The sequence below is a fragment of the Patagioenas fasciata genome, chromosome 1 (assembly GCF_037038585.1).
Source record: "Patagioenas fasciata isolate bPatFas1 chromosome 1, bPatFas1.hap1, whole genome shotgun sequence".
Taxonomy (NCBI): domain Eukaryota; kingdom Metazoa; phylum Chordata; class Aves; order Columbiformes; family Columbidae; genus Patagioenas; species Patagioenas fasciata.
In genome coordinates, this window is record NC_092520.1 from 190,988,567 (window position 1) to 191,006,010 (window position 17,444).

Sequence of the window (17,444 nt, forward strand, 5' to 3'; positions counted from 1 at the left end):
TGCAATTATCTTTTTTTTAAGGTTATTACTGAGTTACTACTCATTAATGTTTTGTGGGGATTGTTTACAAAACAGGGACCAGCTCTACTTCCTTTATGCTGCCTCAAGACGTATATTCAGGTCTCAGAAAGTCAACTCAGAATTTCTTCAACAGAAGAGGATTTTCATTAATTACAGAGTCAGTGTTGCAGTCCCCAACACAGCATCGAAGTGTGGGCCACTGACTTTTCAGCATGCACAGGCACATGGAGAGGTCCAGCAGCAGAGCTCAGACACGTCCAGGGCAGATCCCTTCACATCACCATCAGAGCACTGTGACTGCTCCAGCCAGTCCCTCTTGTCACTTGTTATAGCTGAGCTACAGCAGGAAGAATATACCTGACACATTTCCTTTGATCTTGCCTGCTCTGGCTGGAAGACAAGACAGGACTACTCTCCTGAAAGCATGTACCCTATTCCATGTTTTCCAAGCCTGGAGTTTTGTTGAACCTGATGTTCGAGACTAGCATCAGATACCAACAGACAACCTCAGGTCTGTATCTATAATATTTTTGGTCAGTGAATCTACGTCATGTCTGCACTGAAAATAATAATATTATATAAATTAAACCATAAACAACTTAAATCACTCACAAATCTAACTTAAAAGCCAGGTCTAGAAGAGGCAGAGAAATTAAAGTATGAAATGAAACAAAAATGAAATTTAAAGTAGTATATTTGAATTAATCAATAACTAAGGAAAAAAACTCCTTATTCTGGCTGATTAGAAACTTTTACAGAACATTCAAACTTTTCTGTTCTTTAAGGGCACTGTCTTCAGCCAAATGGAACAGTAATTCACAGTGTTCTGCATGTCTAGCCAAGGTGTCCTCTGAGTTGTCCTCTCTTGAGACCAATCAACAAAAAACAGACTACTACTCATAACATGTTCCCCTTTTCATATCTCCTTTTCCAATGCCAAATAATAAAAGGTTAAGCCAAAACAACAGAAAATAGGTAATGATCTCCCTAAGTGCTATTATAAGCAACATACAGTAACTCCTGCAAAACATGTGATCAAGGAAAAAAAAAACAAACCAATTAATTAAAAAATATAAATTACCTTCTCTGGTACTGTTCAAAAGAATTGCAGCAAATTTTCAGTGAAAGAGGGAAAAATCTATTTTAATCAATAATGCACACAAAGAAATGCCTAACAGTGAATATATTTTCATCTCTTCAGCAGAAGTTCTTAGGTAGGCACATAACAGCTCTGTTGAATATGAATGGACTTAAATATGAATATAACAGCTTGTACATGAAAATGAACCAAACGAGTTTGGAGAACACAAAATCTCTTCCTGTTGCAGACAAAATAGACACAGGACTTAGCATCCTCGGTAAACATTTAACTGTAACTCGGTTCACAGACCACTTTTTCTTATTCTTCTTGCCCGTAGATTCTTAATTGTGTAATTCAAATCAATTAATTGGCCAAAATCACCATTTTCAAAGAGAAAGAGAGAAGTTCAGCACAACTTAGTGACATATGTAGTCATCTTTTGCCACAGCATCACCTGCGCAGCTGGGAGGAGGGAGCACAGTGGACTGGGAGAGAAAGACTTGGGGCAGTCAGTGGGGAGAAGGAGCCACCTGCGATGACTGACAAAGCATGACCTGGGCTCCTGAACTCTGGTGTCTCTGCTGATGCTATGTACAATACGATATGACATTCTAGTCCATATAAGGAGGGTGTTCATCACATTGAAAGGGAAAACTGACAGGAAATACCGGGTTTCGCTTAACAGGTATCGGAACCTAGGTATTTGGTCACTCCCCACTGAAGAATTTAACTAGGAAGAGGAAGCTTTGTTCTTCCTGAAAAGGATTGGATGGGAGAAGTGGGGGAAATAAAACACTCCTTTCTTTCATGTAACAGTGAAAGTAAACCACTTCCTCTACCAGAAGCTCAGACATGGCAATCAGCAGGAAAGAGGAAACTCATTACCTTGGGAGGAGAAATAATGGGCTTGCAGTGCCTTCATACTTATTTGTGATTCAAATACAAGTCACGGCCATTCTGAGAAGTTACTTGGCTCTTCAGTAGGATGTAGGTAGGCCGATTCTTAAAATACTACCTGAATTCCACAGTATTACAAAGGTAATTCAATACTACCTGCAATCTTGAATGTTCATTTATACATATTTCACAAAATACAACTTGAAAACTCTATATTTAGGGAAAATAGAACATGTGAAGGTGCCTACAGCAGAGCCAGCACCTTAGAAGACCGTTTTCAAATGCTGTGAGAAGCGGCTGAAAGGAGATGTTGGCCTTAGAAAGACTACACCTCAGTGGGGATACCACTCATCCCCACTTCTCTTGAGAAGCAGCAGAGCGACAGCTACTGCTGGCAAGTGTTTGTCACCAAACTCTTTGAAAACTTCACTGATTAGGTTAGGATGTTAAGCAGACTTTGCCATGAACCTTAATACCAGAAGATGTGCAAGGACAATAAGCCAATGGTTGAATTTCACTATACTTGCACATTTTTTGACATTACAGTCTAGGAATTTATTGCTACGCCTAAACTTTTATTTAGGAAAGTTCTACCACTATAATCCTCCAACCAGAATCCATCTTTATTATCTACTAATTAAAAATTCAATACTCAAAATACACAAATTTTTATATCTACAAGTTATTTCTACTGGATGGGGTTTCTAGAATACAGACTGTAAGAAGATCACATGTAAGATTATAACAACTCTTAACTCTGAAATCTATTCTTTAAAAAAAGTAACCCTTGAAAGAATGGGAATAACACAAAGGAATTTGAGTAGCATAAGACCAATTAGTTTGTATTCAAAGCTGAAATGACTTGCATAAGCACATCAGGAGAAATGTAGCATTATTATAGTAAACACAAAAGGTACCAAAGCCAAGGATTAAGAGGAATTTTGTCAACTTTTAGGGGAATTATCAGCAGAACAACAATCATAATACCCAACATACAAGTGCCAGAAGTCTGGCAGAGCACAAACTATCAGCTCTTGCAGTAATGGATCTAAGTACTTGTTAGGAGTGTTTAACTCTGTTACAAAACTTGAGAAGATAATACTTGGCTTGAAATCATATTATCAAGCTTTGCATCTTGAATGTATGGTTTTTGAAACCTTGCACATTCATCCTTTCCTAATACAACTTTAGCTAAACCTGTGTTCTTCTTGAGCCTTCCTCTAGTGTATATGAATGTGTCCTCACACAGAAATCTAGTCTGTAACTACGGGAATATTCCTACAGTACAGGGCACATCTGCTCTATTTTTTTCTTCTTTTCTTTTTTTTTTTTTTTTTTTTTTTTTAAGAAAAGAGCACTGAAGTGTTGAAGAAAAGTGAAAAATAAATACATATTTTTTTCAAACAGACAAATGGATGTACTTCTATTTTGGGTACTTACTAACCTTTTACTATTTCCCTGTAATACGGATATTTAATCTAATGACAATATTTGCAATCAGTGATTTTCAGAACCAATATATGAGTTAATCAAACCCATGCACAAATATGATGGGTTGTCTCACTTCAAAAAAACACGATCTAAAATCAATTATCCAAAAGGTTCCCCACTGTGTTTTAATTCAGAAGAGTCATTAGGTTGTTTAGGGTATTAAACATCATTCATACTATAACTGAACCTTTGTCAAGTTGATTTTTTAAGTTTAAGACTGCTACATTTTAATGCACTAGGAAGCGCAACTCACTAACAGTCCATGCTTGGCTCACTCCCAAGAAACAATAATTTCCAACTAAGGGATCATAAACACCATGCAATCCAAATACAGCTGCACAGAACACTAGCAAGGCCATGCAGAGCTGACATACAGTCAGAAGGTTATTGAAGAATACACACGTGGAGTCATACAAAGAAGTCATCCAGGTTGGTGTAGTAATGCTAGGTATTTGTGGAAGATTAAGAGGCAAACTTGGAACTTTTGGAAGAGCTACATTAGGAAGACTGTTGGTGATGCTCCTGTGAAGAAATAAACAATGTAGGAATACAATAAAAAATAGAATATTTAGAGGACAACGGGGGAGAACACCTGATTAGACAGAAAGCTATAGGCAGGTGCTTTGTTCAGAACTTGTAGAAAGCACTTACTTGACAGGTTGCCATGACTCTTGTTCAAGACCTCTGTGAATGGACTGGGCAATTGATGATTCCATGAGATCGATGTAGCGGATGACCATGGGAACAAAAATTTCTTGCAAGTGCTTGTGAAACTTTCCATTGCACAAAAGCGCTTTAAAAACAAACCAAACACAAATAAACATGTCAGGCCTTTCCCTGTTTTGTTTCGCTATAGGTAAAAGTATCTCTTCAAATGTCTGAGTATACAAAAGCATTTTAAGAACAAGATCCAGCCTGTGCAGGAAACATGGTTCATAAAAGATAAATGAAGTCCTCCATGAGGACACTGCAGTATACTTTTAACTGTCACTTTACAAAAGTAGGCACTTACTGAAGTACTTTGTTGAACCAGAATCCTGTTGCTGCTTCTTAAAATTAATAATAAGCCCTGCTGAATCTAGGCCTTAGAAATTTTGTTCAATACTTAGATACCAAGACAGAATAAAAAACCCCCAACCAACCAAACCAAGAACCAGTATTTGAATGTCATTCAGTTATTTTCATTCTCCTTACGCTAAGCAGAATGAAGGTTACAATAAATAATTCCAGCCTCACTAAGCTATGTGCAAATATATAGAGGCATGCAGCATGCCCTCCAGATTGCTTAAAAGAAAAAGGCAATATGTGATATATGAGTGTCTGGAGGAACAGCAACAGTTTACCCATCTGCTCTGTGTCCTCAGGAGCTGGCAAAGTCCTGAATAATTGCCCATAGCTAGGCAGGACATTCAATGAGCTCTTGAATAGAAAACACTTCGGTATGCCTATGCATGTCCATACTTAAAAATCTCAAAGGACAGAGCTCACCACCAGAATCTTGGCTTTTCACACCCTAACACATGCACAATGCACATCCAGACCCCAGGAACAAAAGTACCTCCCAGTCAGCATCCATGAGAAACAGCCCCAGCAGCCACACTTGCCTCTCCTCTGCCCTCTCAACTGTCTCACAAAACTTTAAAGGATGCTAATTCTACACTTTGCTTACAGAAGTCTGCAAATTCTCTGGTGTGCTTACCTCTGACTTTACAGAAATAGTAGTCTTATATCCATTTAAACTAATTGCCTAAAGTGCTTATGAAAGCTGACAACGTGTAACACACGTTGAGGTGCTCTCTTGCTTTTTGAAAGAAATTGAGTTTACTGGTGAGCATATTATAAGCATAAAGAATATTATACAATGTAGCTATAAGCAGTAGAAAATCACCTGCTTCACAGATGGGATTTACTGCATGAAAAAGTGCATACACAATGCAAATTGATCTTAAAACCTGAAAATTAGTTGGCTACCACCACTGCTTGTCCCTGTGTTCCTTGAAATGTTCTCTTAGCAAATCCTAACTCTTAGCACACTAGTGTCCTACCCCACCAAGGGAGCATATCAGTTTCATGTTTTTAATGTGTCTGTGTTCACCCATTAATCCAGCACTGTTTTTAGGACTATAATAATATTCCCATGTGTACATGGAAATTATACAGGCAAGCTGAGCCATAGAGAGAAATTCTCATTATTTCAGTAGCCCTCCTTTTCTGCCACACATATTCTGTTGTTTCTAGTTCTCTTGTGAGTTTCTTCTCCCACCTATTCCTGTATCTAGCTTCTCATTTGATTTGGATGGGTACCACAACTGCATTTTGAGGAGACTTCCTCCTCCTCCTATTACAAAAAGGCTCAAAACCCTGAAAGACACCTTATAAAATTACAATCCCTCTTGTTCCACTACTAGTACAACCCCATGCATAACATAAAAATAATTTCTGTAATTTCCAGAAACTCTTTTGCCTTCCATTCCTGAATGATGTCCACCACAAATTAAACCTGGGAGAAACGGAGACTATGGGGAAAAGGTGTCATCAAGTTTCAGTTCCCTATTGCTACTTGTATTTCAAGGAAGTCCCTTTATGGCTGAATGTCTGGACATTAATATTATTATTTTTTTCTTGAATACAATGATCTGAAGGCAAGAACTACTCATAGAGTAATGGGAAATTATGTATCAATCACTTTCACCTAAGGAGACAATACTAATACAATCTGGCTTCTAGTTTTGTTCACCTGCCTTGCTCTTTTTTAAGAATTTTGAAACTTTAAGCTAATTTCAACCATATTACACACAGGGGAGGAAATATCAGATATATGTAGTTTCATGAAAACAGGCAGCTAGGTAGCAGGCAGAGATTACTAGGGTTTCCGCTGAGAAAAAGACAACGGTATTGGCTCAGCTCTTATTAAACACTTGAGAATCCACCCTTGAGAGCACCTGTAAGTCCATTACAAACACACTCCATTATTTACACTGCTAATAGAACTCCTTGTTAACGAGCTAGTTCTGGCATATTTATTTGTATATCAGGCATTCAAAATTGTGCTATTTTTTTCTATATTCACATCTCTTAAAAATACAGCATTTGTGATCAGCAATAATAACAACTGAGAAGGATTTGGATATTAACACAAGGGTGTGGAAGCTTGCCCACACGCTGTGTGTTTCACAGTAAACAGCTGATGAACATGGCCTTCGAGAAACAAAAGGTGGCTGGTATCAAGCTACATATTAGGCTGAATTTTTGAGTCAACTTCGAGCTTAAAAACAACAATAAGAATACAAATGTGTCAATTCAGTTAATTTTGCTGCTTTATAGTGAATCAGTGTAGGTCTGGCATTAGTCAGGCAACCACAGTTACTTAAAGGGATCAGTTTGTAGTTTACTGTTTTGAGCACACTGCAGAAATGCTCTGCTGCAAGCCCTACCCTGGGAATTACAGTAATAAAGCCTCATGGGCAGGAGAGCGACTCTTGTTATTCCAAAGTCAAAATGAAATTTAAAGAAGTCATAGCCAACAAAAGTTGTTCACTTGAAAACTCAAATCATTCTCCTAAGATCCTGACACTAGCCTTTTCAGAAAATTGAAACCTTCCAAAACGATGCCAAGACTCTGACTGTGCCTCCACAGACATCCCTCTGTACAGGAGCACACACCCGAGAGAGCTCTCTCGGATCAACAAATCGGTGAGCATCCTGTTTTCCCAGGGCTGAGGACATGGCAGCTCTGATTTATCCATCTGGAGATCTCCGTCAAGCATTACTGCAGGGCAGGGAAAGAACTCAGAGCACAGGGGTAAGTGATAGAGCTGAGTATCATCAGCAGACTCATGGCACTCTACCCAATGATTAGAATTGATCTTGCCAAAAGGTACCAGCTGTGCATCAAAGCAGATGGGAAACAAGAGATCCTTGAGGAAATGCCACACTTCAAATCCCTCAACTACCACTTGTCTTCAAAGCTATGTAGCTTAATTCTCCATTGTCTTGTCAATACAGACACCCCACACTCTCTTCATATGAGACATCTCATATTCACACATACAACAACAAAATGAAAGCCTATGCCAGGGCAAATTAATGCATAGACAATATTAATGGAAAATAGATTAGAGGAATAAAACCAAATCCCCAAGTGAAAAATTCTTGAAATATTGAAGTTGAAGAGAAAACTTATTCAGTTTTTACATACTAGATAGCTGAAATATATTAAAATTTGGCAAGAAAAGTCCAGAAGTGAAAAGTACAGTCTAATAATGCAGCACTCAAATGAGGTTTCTCCTCTAACAGTAGAAAAACAACCTACTGTGACTGCGTACAACAACAGCTGTGGGGCTTGTTCTGCTTTTACTTATACAGGCACAGCTTGGGAGTTACTCTGGAGTCAGCGTGCTACACTGTTCCCAAAAGCTTCTGCAGAATCAAAGGAAAGGAAGAATGACACAGGTTAACACGAGTCTTCTCCTCTGATAAAATTAGCACTTTGCCAAATAGTCTATAATTATCCTGCTCTCCATAGGATTCTGAGGAAGGCAGCACTTGGATTTTCTGGCATATTTTTAAATCCAAAATAAAACTAGTAAATTTCAAGAAGGAAATTTCCTTGAGGCTCCATTTTGTATTCATTGCAGTCGAAAAACAGCCAAAACCTTGTAAAAAGAAAGTTTATATTTCCCTAATTTCCTGTTTATATTACATTCTGTCTCCATAGAGCATTTATTAATCAGGTACTTAAATTTTGGTGAAAATTGCAAGTGTCCCAGCTTATATACAAATTTTTGCATATTTTTACATAAGAGACATACATTAAAGTGATTTTTGGAGATGTACTATGTGGAAGCAAGCTGAAAATTTGTTTCATCTTTACAAGACATAGTGATGTGAACAGCTTATTGCACAATTTGCTTGTGTTTAAAACCTCAAATTCAGTCAAAAAGTTATTGGATATTCTGGTGAGCAATAACGCAACTTGAGTTAGCCCTCCATATGACTAACCAAAACATGTAGCTCTAATCTGAAAGCAGGTTATGATTTCAAAGTAACTCTTAACAGGACTGAACAAAAGTCCTGAGTCCCTGATCTAAGAACAGATTACTACTACAATTAATGAGGATGTTTGATGAGAGGTAACAGTGTGGGTATGATGTCTGCCCTGATTACCTTAAATCCAATTTGTTTTCTACCTAATTTCCACCCTGCAGTTTAAGAGATAGAGGCTATAGTGTTATGTATAAATTCTATTCCAAAAATGGTAGACAGGCTGTGACAACACAGGAAGGTGATATTGCCTTTGGTGGCGGTTGAGACTCTGCTACCAGCAACAGCAATAGTGGAAAAAACATATCAGAGAATTCCTGTTTGAAATCAATAGCCAGAGTTGTTTTAAATCAGCTTCATCAGACTGTCTACAGGTGAGCCCTGGCTCAGTTATAGCAGGTACACAGACATTTCACTAAATAATACTTGATGGAAAAAAAAAGATTATGAGTTAACTTTGTGACACTTCTAGTTTTGACTGATTTGTGCCACTGTAGTAATACAATAATGCTGAGCAACAGCACAGTACATAGTGTCAGTACATGATACTTGGAAAGAAAACTTGGCAACGAAAGGAGCAGAATATTGAATATACAATTGAAAATCTCTAAAATAAGCTAAATATATAAACAAACACTTCATGTAACTAGGCATATGCCACTAAAAGATATCTCTGACACTATCTTAAGAAATGAGAAATTAATAAATGTCTGTCTTGAGGCACTCATCACCTGATTAATCTAAATAATTAAACAACTACAGAAAGTAAATTGCCCTCTTGAGCAGACCCCTTCATAACAGAATGTATAAGCTCTGCGGACAAGAAGTAACATGGTTATTACAGAAAACCAGACACGATCCTGGAACGACCATGTCCTGCTTCCCTCTATGAGTATGCAATTCTGGAAAAAATATTTTCTCTGTCAAAGAGAGATATTTGGTATTGTTATTGCTGTATAATCCGCAAAGCTTTACACAGTCAGGCATAATTGTGTATGAACACTAGAAACTCTGGAGATCATTAAAATGTATACTATAAAAGCAGCCACAATATTTTTTTTCCAAACCTTTACATTTTGAAAAATCACAACAAATTTATCTACAATCTATTACTCATTTCCACAGTAAATGTCATTTTTTAAATCACTTTTTGTTATTTGTTAGCTCTTGTCAGAAAAGCTGAAATATTTTATATTAGGAATATATTCCTGCTCTATAGGAAGATTATACTTCTCCATTCATTGTTTTAAGTAGTTCTTCAGTTAGACTTAACAAGAAAGCAATCAGTGATGAACTCACTGATGAACCCTTAATTGCTGTGGAATAAAGTCAGAAAAAAATGAAGAAGCTTAAAGTGATTCAAAACGGAGTCCTTCATACTAGAAATGTGAAGCTTCAGTCAGGACTCCCCTTTCCTCCCCCCTTTCACTTCATGAAAAGTTATATGCTGTATTGGAAAATGCACTTTTTCCTCATTGTTAAATTAATATTGGCTTTGAAGTATATGTCTTGAATCTTGTACAATGTTTTGTATACTACGTAAAATAACACATTTGACAGTATTTGAATAGCAAAGACTATGCATTTTCATTATCTCGCAGTCTTTCTAACATTATATTTTAGTGACATAGTCATAAAAACAGTCTTACATGAAAGTTTTCTTTAATGCTCTAAATGTTAGATTGTTTCTTTATTGTGAGGAGTTTCCTCATGTCAGGTTTACATGAAAACTGACTCCTGCATTGAAGATTTAGAGCTCATTTAAAGCTCTTGAGATAGAATAACACGCAGGTGTCAGTCCTCCAAATTTTACTGAAGATTAACCTAATATGCAATATGGTGACCTAACAGTTCTTCATTTGAAAGAAATCTGAAAAGTAATCTCTGATATAGCTGGAGAGTGAGAATAACCCAGTGGGATTTCCACTTCTTCATTTCCTAATGAGTTTTTTGATAATGAGAGGTGACTTTGCCAGTCACTGTGGGCTCTATTATGGCTAATTTACTCCACTTCACCCTCCTTGTTAATTATTAACACTAGCCTTTTTATCCTCATGAGACCACATTCCAGTTTTTCACTTTTTAGATATTTTTTTTCTAAATCTATCTTTATGAAGGTGATAGTTTTCAGGAAAGCTTTTCACTTAGGGTAAAACCAGAATCATTTATTTCATTTTGGAAGGCTGTAAAGTTGATTGTATAAGCATGGGGAGCAGTTTCTAATGGCTTTAATGCACTTGCAAGGTGAAAAGCCTGCTAATTAAAGAATAAGCCCTGAGGTATGTTCCACTTGGGAATCAGTTCTTGGTAGAATGGTCACTTGCTACTTGCTAAAATACCCACCGATTAAAAGGTGACTAATTTCCACAGTTGCTTTCCAATAGTTCTGGGGAAAAAAAGCATATAATTTTCCAGATGGCTTTCACTTGCCAGAAACTGTCAGTTACTGTATCTATTACCATTAGGGAATTACTGAAATTGGTATACAGGTGTGAGATTTCATACAGCAGTCGTTTTGTATCTTTCAGTTAAGGTTTTACAATTCTTCCAATAATTGCTTTGACATGAAAGTTTTCATACAATGTCTTTCCTAATGTTGTTTTAATCACTTAGTGTTATTATCCATTTGATCTTTTAATGAAAGAAAAATCAGTAGCCTACCAGCAACCTTTTGCACCTGAGGACAACCCTTCTTTGTTTCTATCACTTCTTCCAGGTTGGAACCAAAGTGTAAAGGAAGATAAATGACACAGTAATGTAGTTAAAACTGTTGCCACAAATCCTTCTTGTAAGACTACTGTAAAATACCTCCACAGCTTTCAGAAAGCAAATAATTGTTTTAAGTGTACACAACACCACTAGAGATGTGCTTCCTAAACTGAAAATGTAAGAGGGTAAGAAAGACACCTGAATATAGGCTTCAGACTTTTTAATCTGGATTTTAGATGATCAGACATGCACTTAATGTAGCGCAGAATCCACCTTGCGGGAGTTTAACTCTTATGAGGTCTGCACCAAGATCAAACATTTCCTACACCCTTCTTAGCAGCCTTCTAAATTGAGATTAAATTACCACAATCATGGCAATTTTTATATGTTTCTGTAGTTGCAGTTTGTCCAACAAAAGATCCAGACACAACATTCATGTATATCTCTAAAACAAACTACGGGAAACATTAACAGATACATTTTCTTTCACTAGGATAACATGTGAAAAAAGAAATTATCAGGAATACAGTACTTCATGTATTGTGAAATGTCAGGGTATGGAAACGTAATTAATGAAAACAGATCTCTAAGACTGGATGTTCATGTTCTTCCACTCTATCCTAGACTACATCTCACGTGGTGCAATAACAGTGACTTTCAACAATCCTGTTTAAGATTCAGCTTTAGTTTAGCAGGCCTGTCCATTCGCCCTTTTTCTGCCATGAAGCTCATCATCCACCATGTCGCAGTTAATTGAACACTTGCTGGTTGCTCCATTTCATGATATGGAGTTGTGGCCAACACGTATTATACTGAGATGACCTATATATTTCAATAAACACTTGGCAGTTAACGTTAACAATTATACAATGATAAATAATACAGGTTGCAATATGTGTGACCTTGAAGAAAAGCTGTTGAATACTATTTTCCATCCTTTCAGTCAAGCAGTTTCCATACACGGAGCTAAAATTCTTAAGAGTTATTGAACTTCCACAGAAATAAAATAAATTTTACAAGGAGACTTAAAAATCTTGTCTTGTATTTATAAAAAAACCTCCAAATTTTGGAATAACTTAAATCATCCAATAAAAATTGCATTTGGATCTCAAAAACAATTAAAAAAAAAAGTAGATAATTTTCTAATTTTCTAAAAACAGAATAAGAGTAAACATACAACACATGGCACAAACATATTATTTTTTCTTTATGATGCCTTAAAATGTTAGGTGCAATTCAATATTTTTAAATTAACATCTATTCATTTTTGTTTGTTTGTTTCATTGGTTATTTCTTTAATTCCATTATTAAAATCGCTTTCAACCAAAACATGCCCAGAACATCACTTATCTATTATTAAAAAAAACCAACATCTCTCTTCAAAGGCAAGATAATACAGCCATCTCAAATTCTGGTCTCCAACAATGTACCAAGTGAAAATAACACCGATTTGTTGTGTGTTACTCCATTGATGCTAAGCCTACGATAGCTTTACAGACATAACTAGTTTGAAAGTAGTTTACATGAAGGCTTAGAAGGAAATTTATTCAAGCAGTATAGATTAAATATGAAATATGAAATATCAAATAAATCTTATGCTGCTTGTACACAACTGATTTAACACTGAACAACTTGTGAATACTGAATGGTTAAGGAATTGCCAGAATTAAGACTGAAGTGGTGCTCAGAGAAAGAAACGGCTCCACTTCCAAGAAATGGGGCACATGCGCTGTCACTTTTATTTTGAGAATTATATTATTCAGGAACACATTCCTAAGGTGTGAACACATTGAAAAAATCTTATGCATATAAAAAGTAGAAAACTTAAGAACTTACTGTCATTTCTGAGAGCGTTATTCAACAGCTGGAAAAGTGGGAAGCTGTCCCAGGAGTCCTGCGGCTGCGCCTCCAGTGCTGAGTCCATATCCACAGAATACAGAGATAAAAACTTCTCTGCATGCTCAGCCAATAATTCTGGCCACCAAGCAAACGCCTGCAAGCATGACAAAATAGAATTACTAAACACGAGTCATAAAGCAAAGAGAAGTGTTGTTATCTATGGCAAAATATACTTGGATATGTTACTTCATGTTCCCATCACATTTGGGGAGGATAAGCAGGTCAAGTGAAAAATGTGAAAATATTTTATAAAACCTCACATCAAAAATATAAGATATCAAACTGACTATGCTGGGAAAGATGATATAATCAGAACAAAAATGTAACACAAAAAGTCAAAAAAGGAGTATAAATCCTTGCAACTCTTTTTGCTAGAGAATTGAAAAATTACTGTATATGCTTCTTTTGATTTCATTCAATTCTAAGGCAATAAGTAGTCAGATTAATTTATTTTTCAAATAAATTCTTGTGAATACATTTTCCACTCATTTGTTAATCAAGAGGGATGGTTTTAATGTGAAATTTCATTCCTTGAACTCTAAGGGTGTTTTTTTAATGGATACAGAGCACTTCTCAATTCCTATTTTTGCCTTAAATATGTCAGTTTCTCCTGAGGAAGGCATCCAATTTTCCTTCCACAAATCCTATAAATACATCTTAAGAAATTCACTAATGTCTACATTAATTTTCAGTAACGTAACAACATGTTGGAATACATGGTTTTGTTTGGTAAAAAAGCTCTTAGGTAACTTAGTTTAAAAGATGAGAAAAAATCTGTGAAAAATTTTATGTCAGCAAGCAAAGCCAGCACCACAGTGAAGACTGCTTTACATTTTAACTCTTGTACCTTTTTACTGACACTTAAATCTAAGCTTTGGAAGGTCAGTATTGAAGCTGATTATTGGATCAGAGGGAGCTGTATGATCCTGGAGTTAAAGATGAAGTGAGTTTAAGAAATAGGATGAATATCACACACAGCTGAGAGGGTTTTATTCAGACTTAACAAAAATATCTGACGGTGAGAAATACCTACACATAACAGACAAGAAAATGTCTTTACTTTCAAACTTATGGCCCTCATTGTGAATATCTCATTTTGAATATTTTTGATTTACCAACATGGGACATATGTAGCTTGGTCTATACAAGTGCTGAGTTCTCATAATTTCAAATAACATCACAGAAATCCTCACTTGTATTTCTGAAGCATGTGTCCCAGGTAATGTAGAAGTACGTACTCACACCTCAAAGGCATCAAATAAAAGACGAATCCTGAAAAGTGTTCTACAAATATTTTTTGCATCCTGGACTTTCTGATGGCTGCCTGTAATTCTTTTTGACATGGGGTAAATGGAGAAAAGACGAATTGGTAAGAGGTTTTAAAGAAATGCTGCACATGCTCTGCTATTACTGAAAAGTACTTTGTGTGTTGCAGTGTCAGGACTGAAGGATGCTGCTTGACATCAGAGTGAAAAGGACAGACAGGACTTCAAAAGTTTTGGCAAGAGTTTGAAACTGAGTATTTTTCCTCAAACTGGAAGGAAGAAGTTTGTCATTAGTAAATCATGTGTAAATGGGAACTCATTAAAGAAAACCCTCCTTACCCTAGAAAATAGTCAAATGCAAAGAAATAAAGAAGAACATAAATGTATACAGGCATTGGCAGGCGCCTCTTTTAGGTAAGCAAAACTCTTTCCAGAACATATTGCCAGAACCTCAAAACAAACAAAGCAAAACCAAAAGCAGTAAACCAGTACGTTTTCTTTTCACCTTCTTCGTCATTGCAAATGACACTTTGAACCCAGCCAAAATTTCTTCTGACCCTTTATGGAACTATCCAACATTGCTTAGACAACAAGGAACAAGAATAGAAAAAAAAATACTATAGCTAAGATAGTTATTCAGTCATTATGGGTAATAGGAAAACAAGCTAAAGGCAATTAACAATTGGTGATACACATTCTAAGAGAACAAAAACATTGACCAGATTAAAGGAAGAGCGAAGTTCTCACATTCCAGAAAGACACACAAATGTGGCAATATAACACCAGAAATCATCAAAACAATTTATGCTACACATTCAGTGCACAGCTCCATACTACAAATGATGAAAAATAATGATTAGTTCATCTGGAATCACATACCTCTCTTCCCTTTGGGAATCCCAGAAATTTGGAAGTGTTATGAATTAAAAACAAAACAAAACAAACTAGTATTAAAAAATGTTATATCCTATTTTAGACATTACTGATCCTTTTTGCCATCTGTATCATCAAACACTGAACATTTACTTAACATTATGATGTGAAGTCACCATAGGAATGTATAATATCATGATCTTGTTCTCAGATATATTTTAATACTGAAATTCTGCATGTTCTACAAATTTCACTAATATTGAACCTTTATTACATGACTGAAAGAAAGGGAAAAAAATCTAAAAATTATCTTTATTGTTTTCAAGTTTTCCCAGATTAGACTGAAAACTTCTGCTGAATGCATTTTTCTCAAGACACATGCAATATATTTACCATTCTGAAAAATACCACATCTCCGACTGCAAATAACTAGTACAGAAAGTAATCTTAGAACAGAGATGTTTAATCATGTATGTATCATCTGATCTGTTTCATCTGTGTTCTTTTCTACAGAAGTCTAATATTCTTACAGTAGTACAGGTCCTCAAAAGACAAAGACAAAAATATATACATTTTTTTAAGTCATCATTGCAGACTAACACAGTGGCAACCGTAGTGTAGAACAGGACCTCCAGGGAATTAATTTCAAATCATCGAAACAGCTGTTTCTTCAGTATAAGATAAAACATCTATAACAAGTTCACACATGACAGATGTAAGCTAGAAACTAGATTCCATAGTGTGATATAAAACCAGATGTTTTGAATGATCATATTTATAACTATATAGACGGAATAATGTTTATCCCTTTGCATATTTTCCCCAAAAATATTTATTGAGTTTTTTGAGAACATTTTAAAAACAATTTCCTGAACCTTAGAAAACTGTATTTATTAATTGAATGTTAATAATATATACAATTGTGTGTACCTGGTCAAGTTTATTTTTGTAATTCCTTGATATAAAAGGTGCTATAATTCTAAATATTCTAAATATTATGGTTTCCATATTATGAAGCAAAAGACTTGAGAGTAAGAAATGTGAAATTTTTCTGTATTATTTCTTCTAACTGATAATGCCATTTTAAAAAGTGCAAGTTTAAAAGCAGTAATTTTCCAACCACCAGAAGAGCAGTGTGAATGTGATTATTATATGCATCATTATTTTTACATTAAAACCAAGATCTATACAGTATGATGAAAACTAACATTCAGTTATGTTTTCTTTGTATTTTGAATAAGAGGTGAAAAGTTGGCAGGAACAACTGTATAAGGCTAGAAATGTTTTCCATACCATTTCACCACCTCCAGCACAAATACGTTTTCTCTATTTTATGCTTTTTAATTTTCATTTCTAAACCTAAAGTTCATTCAAGCGAATTCAAGTAGAGTTTTATTTCACTTCACTTTTCATAAGCTTCAAGTCTCTTACTCTTCTGTAAATGTGAACTGCCTTAAACATATGTCAGAAAGTAAAGCTAAAATGTTTCTTGACAGAATTGCTTCACATCGGGGGAGAAAAAATCTAGGAACAAACCATTCTTTACAGCAGATGCAGCTACGGCCTCACCTCTGAATGATGTTCTTCATTTTGCTGCAATACTTCAATACAGAGTTCTGCAAGGTGAAGAACCTCTTCCAGTTTTCTAGCAGGTGTTGCTTGGTTCATGGTCTCTATTTGAATATAAAATGTAAACCAAAATTGCTTTAGTTACAAATAAGATATAATACTAAGAGAAAACCATGTCAGAAAGGAATGGGAATGGTGCAATGTCAGAATTTTCTGAAGTATAAGCAATTTCTCCTGCTAAGAACAATCAGGACAAGCAAATGCAGCTGAATGTCGAGATCACTGGAAAGAGAAAATATTTAATTCACAAAAGAATCACTGATCATTATAAACATTATCTGATCTAATATGCAAGAACTAACAGATGCATCAATGTATTAGATGCTCAACTTCTGCAACAAGCACGTTCTCACTGTCTTCAAGGTCAGATATACAAACACAGCAGACACTAGAGACCCTTTTTGTTATTGTACTGTCAGTGCAATACTGTTCTTGCTAGATGACTCATTACTGTCACCAGCAGCAGTCGAGAATTCCAAACATTTTATCCAAATAAGACACTAGATTTCAGACAGATTTAAAAATAAGAGACGTAC

General features: G+C 35.7%; 1 protein-coding gene across 10 annotated transcripts in view; it reads right to left on the minus strand.

Moving 5' to 3' along the window:
- Window positions 1-17,444, minus strand: part of CADPS2 (calcium dependent secretion activator 2) — a 307,032-nt gene that overhangs the window by 49,919 nt on the left and 239,669 nt on the right. For 6 of the 10 annotated variants that reach the window (XM_071803366.1, XM_065836499.2, XM_065836455.2 and 3 more), the window contains 4 exons: window positions 16,849-16,952; window positions 13,079-13,235; window positions 4,142-4,283; window positions 3,893-4,012 (listed from right to left, as the gene is read on the minus strand). In XM_071803366.1, the coding sequence (XP_071659467.1) occupies window positions 3,893-4,012; window positions 4,142-4,283; window positions 13,079-13,235; window positions 16,849-16,952 (523 nt within the window). The remainder of the gene's footprint in view (window positions 1-3,892; window positions 4,013-4,141; window positions 4,284-13,078; window positions 13,236-16,848; window positions 16,953-17,444) is intronic. The other 4 variants (XM_065836490.2, XM_065836480.2, XM_065836473.2 and 1 more) reach the window with 1 other exon arrangement.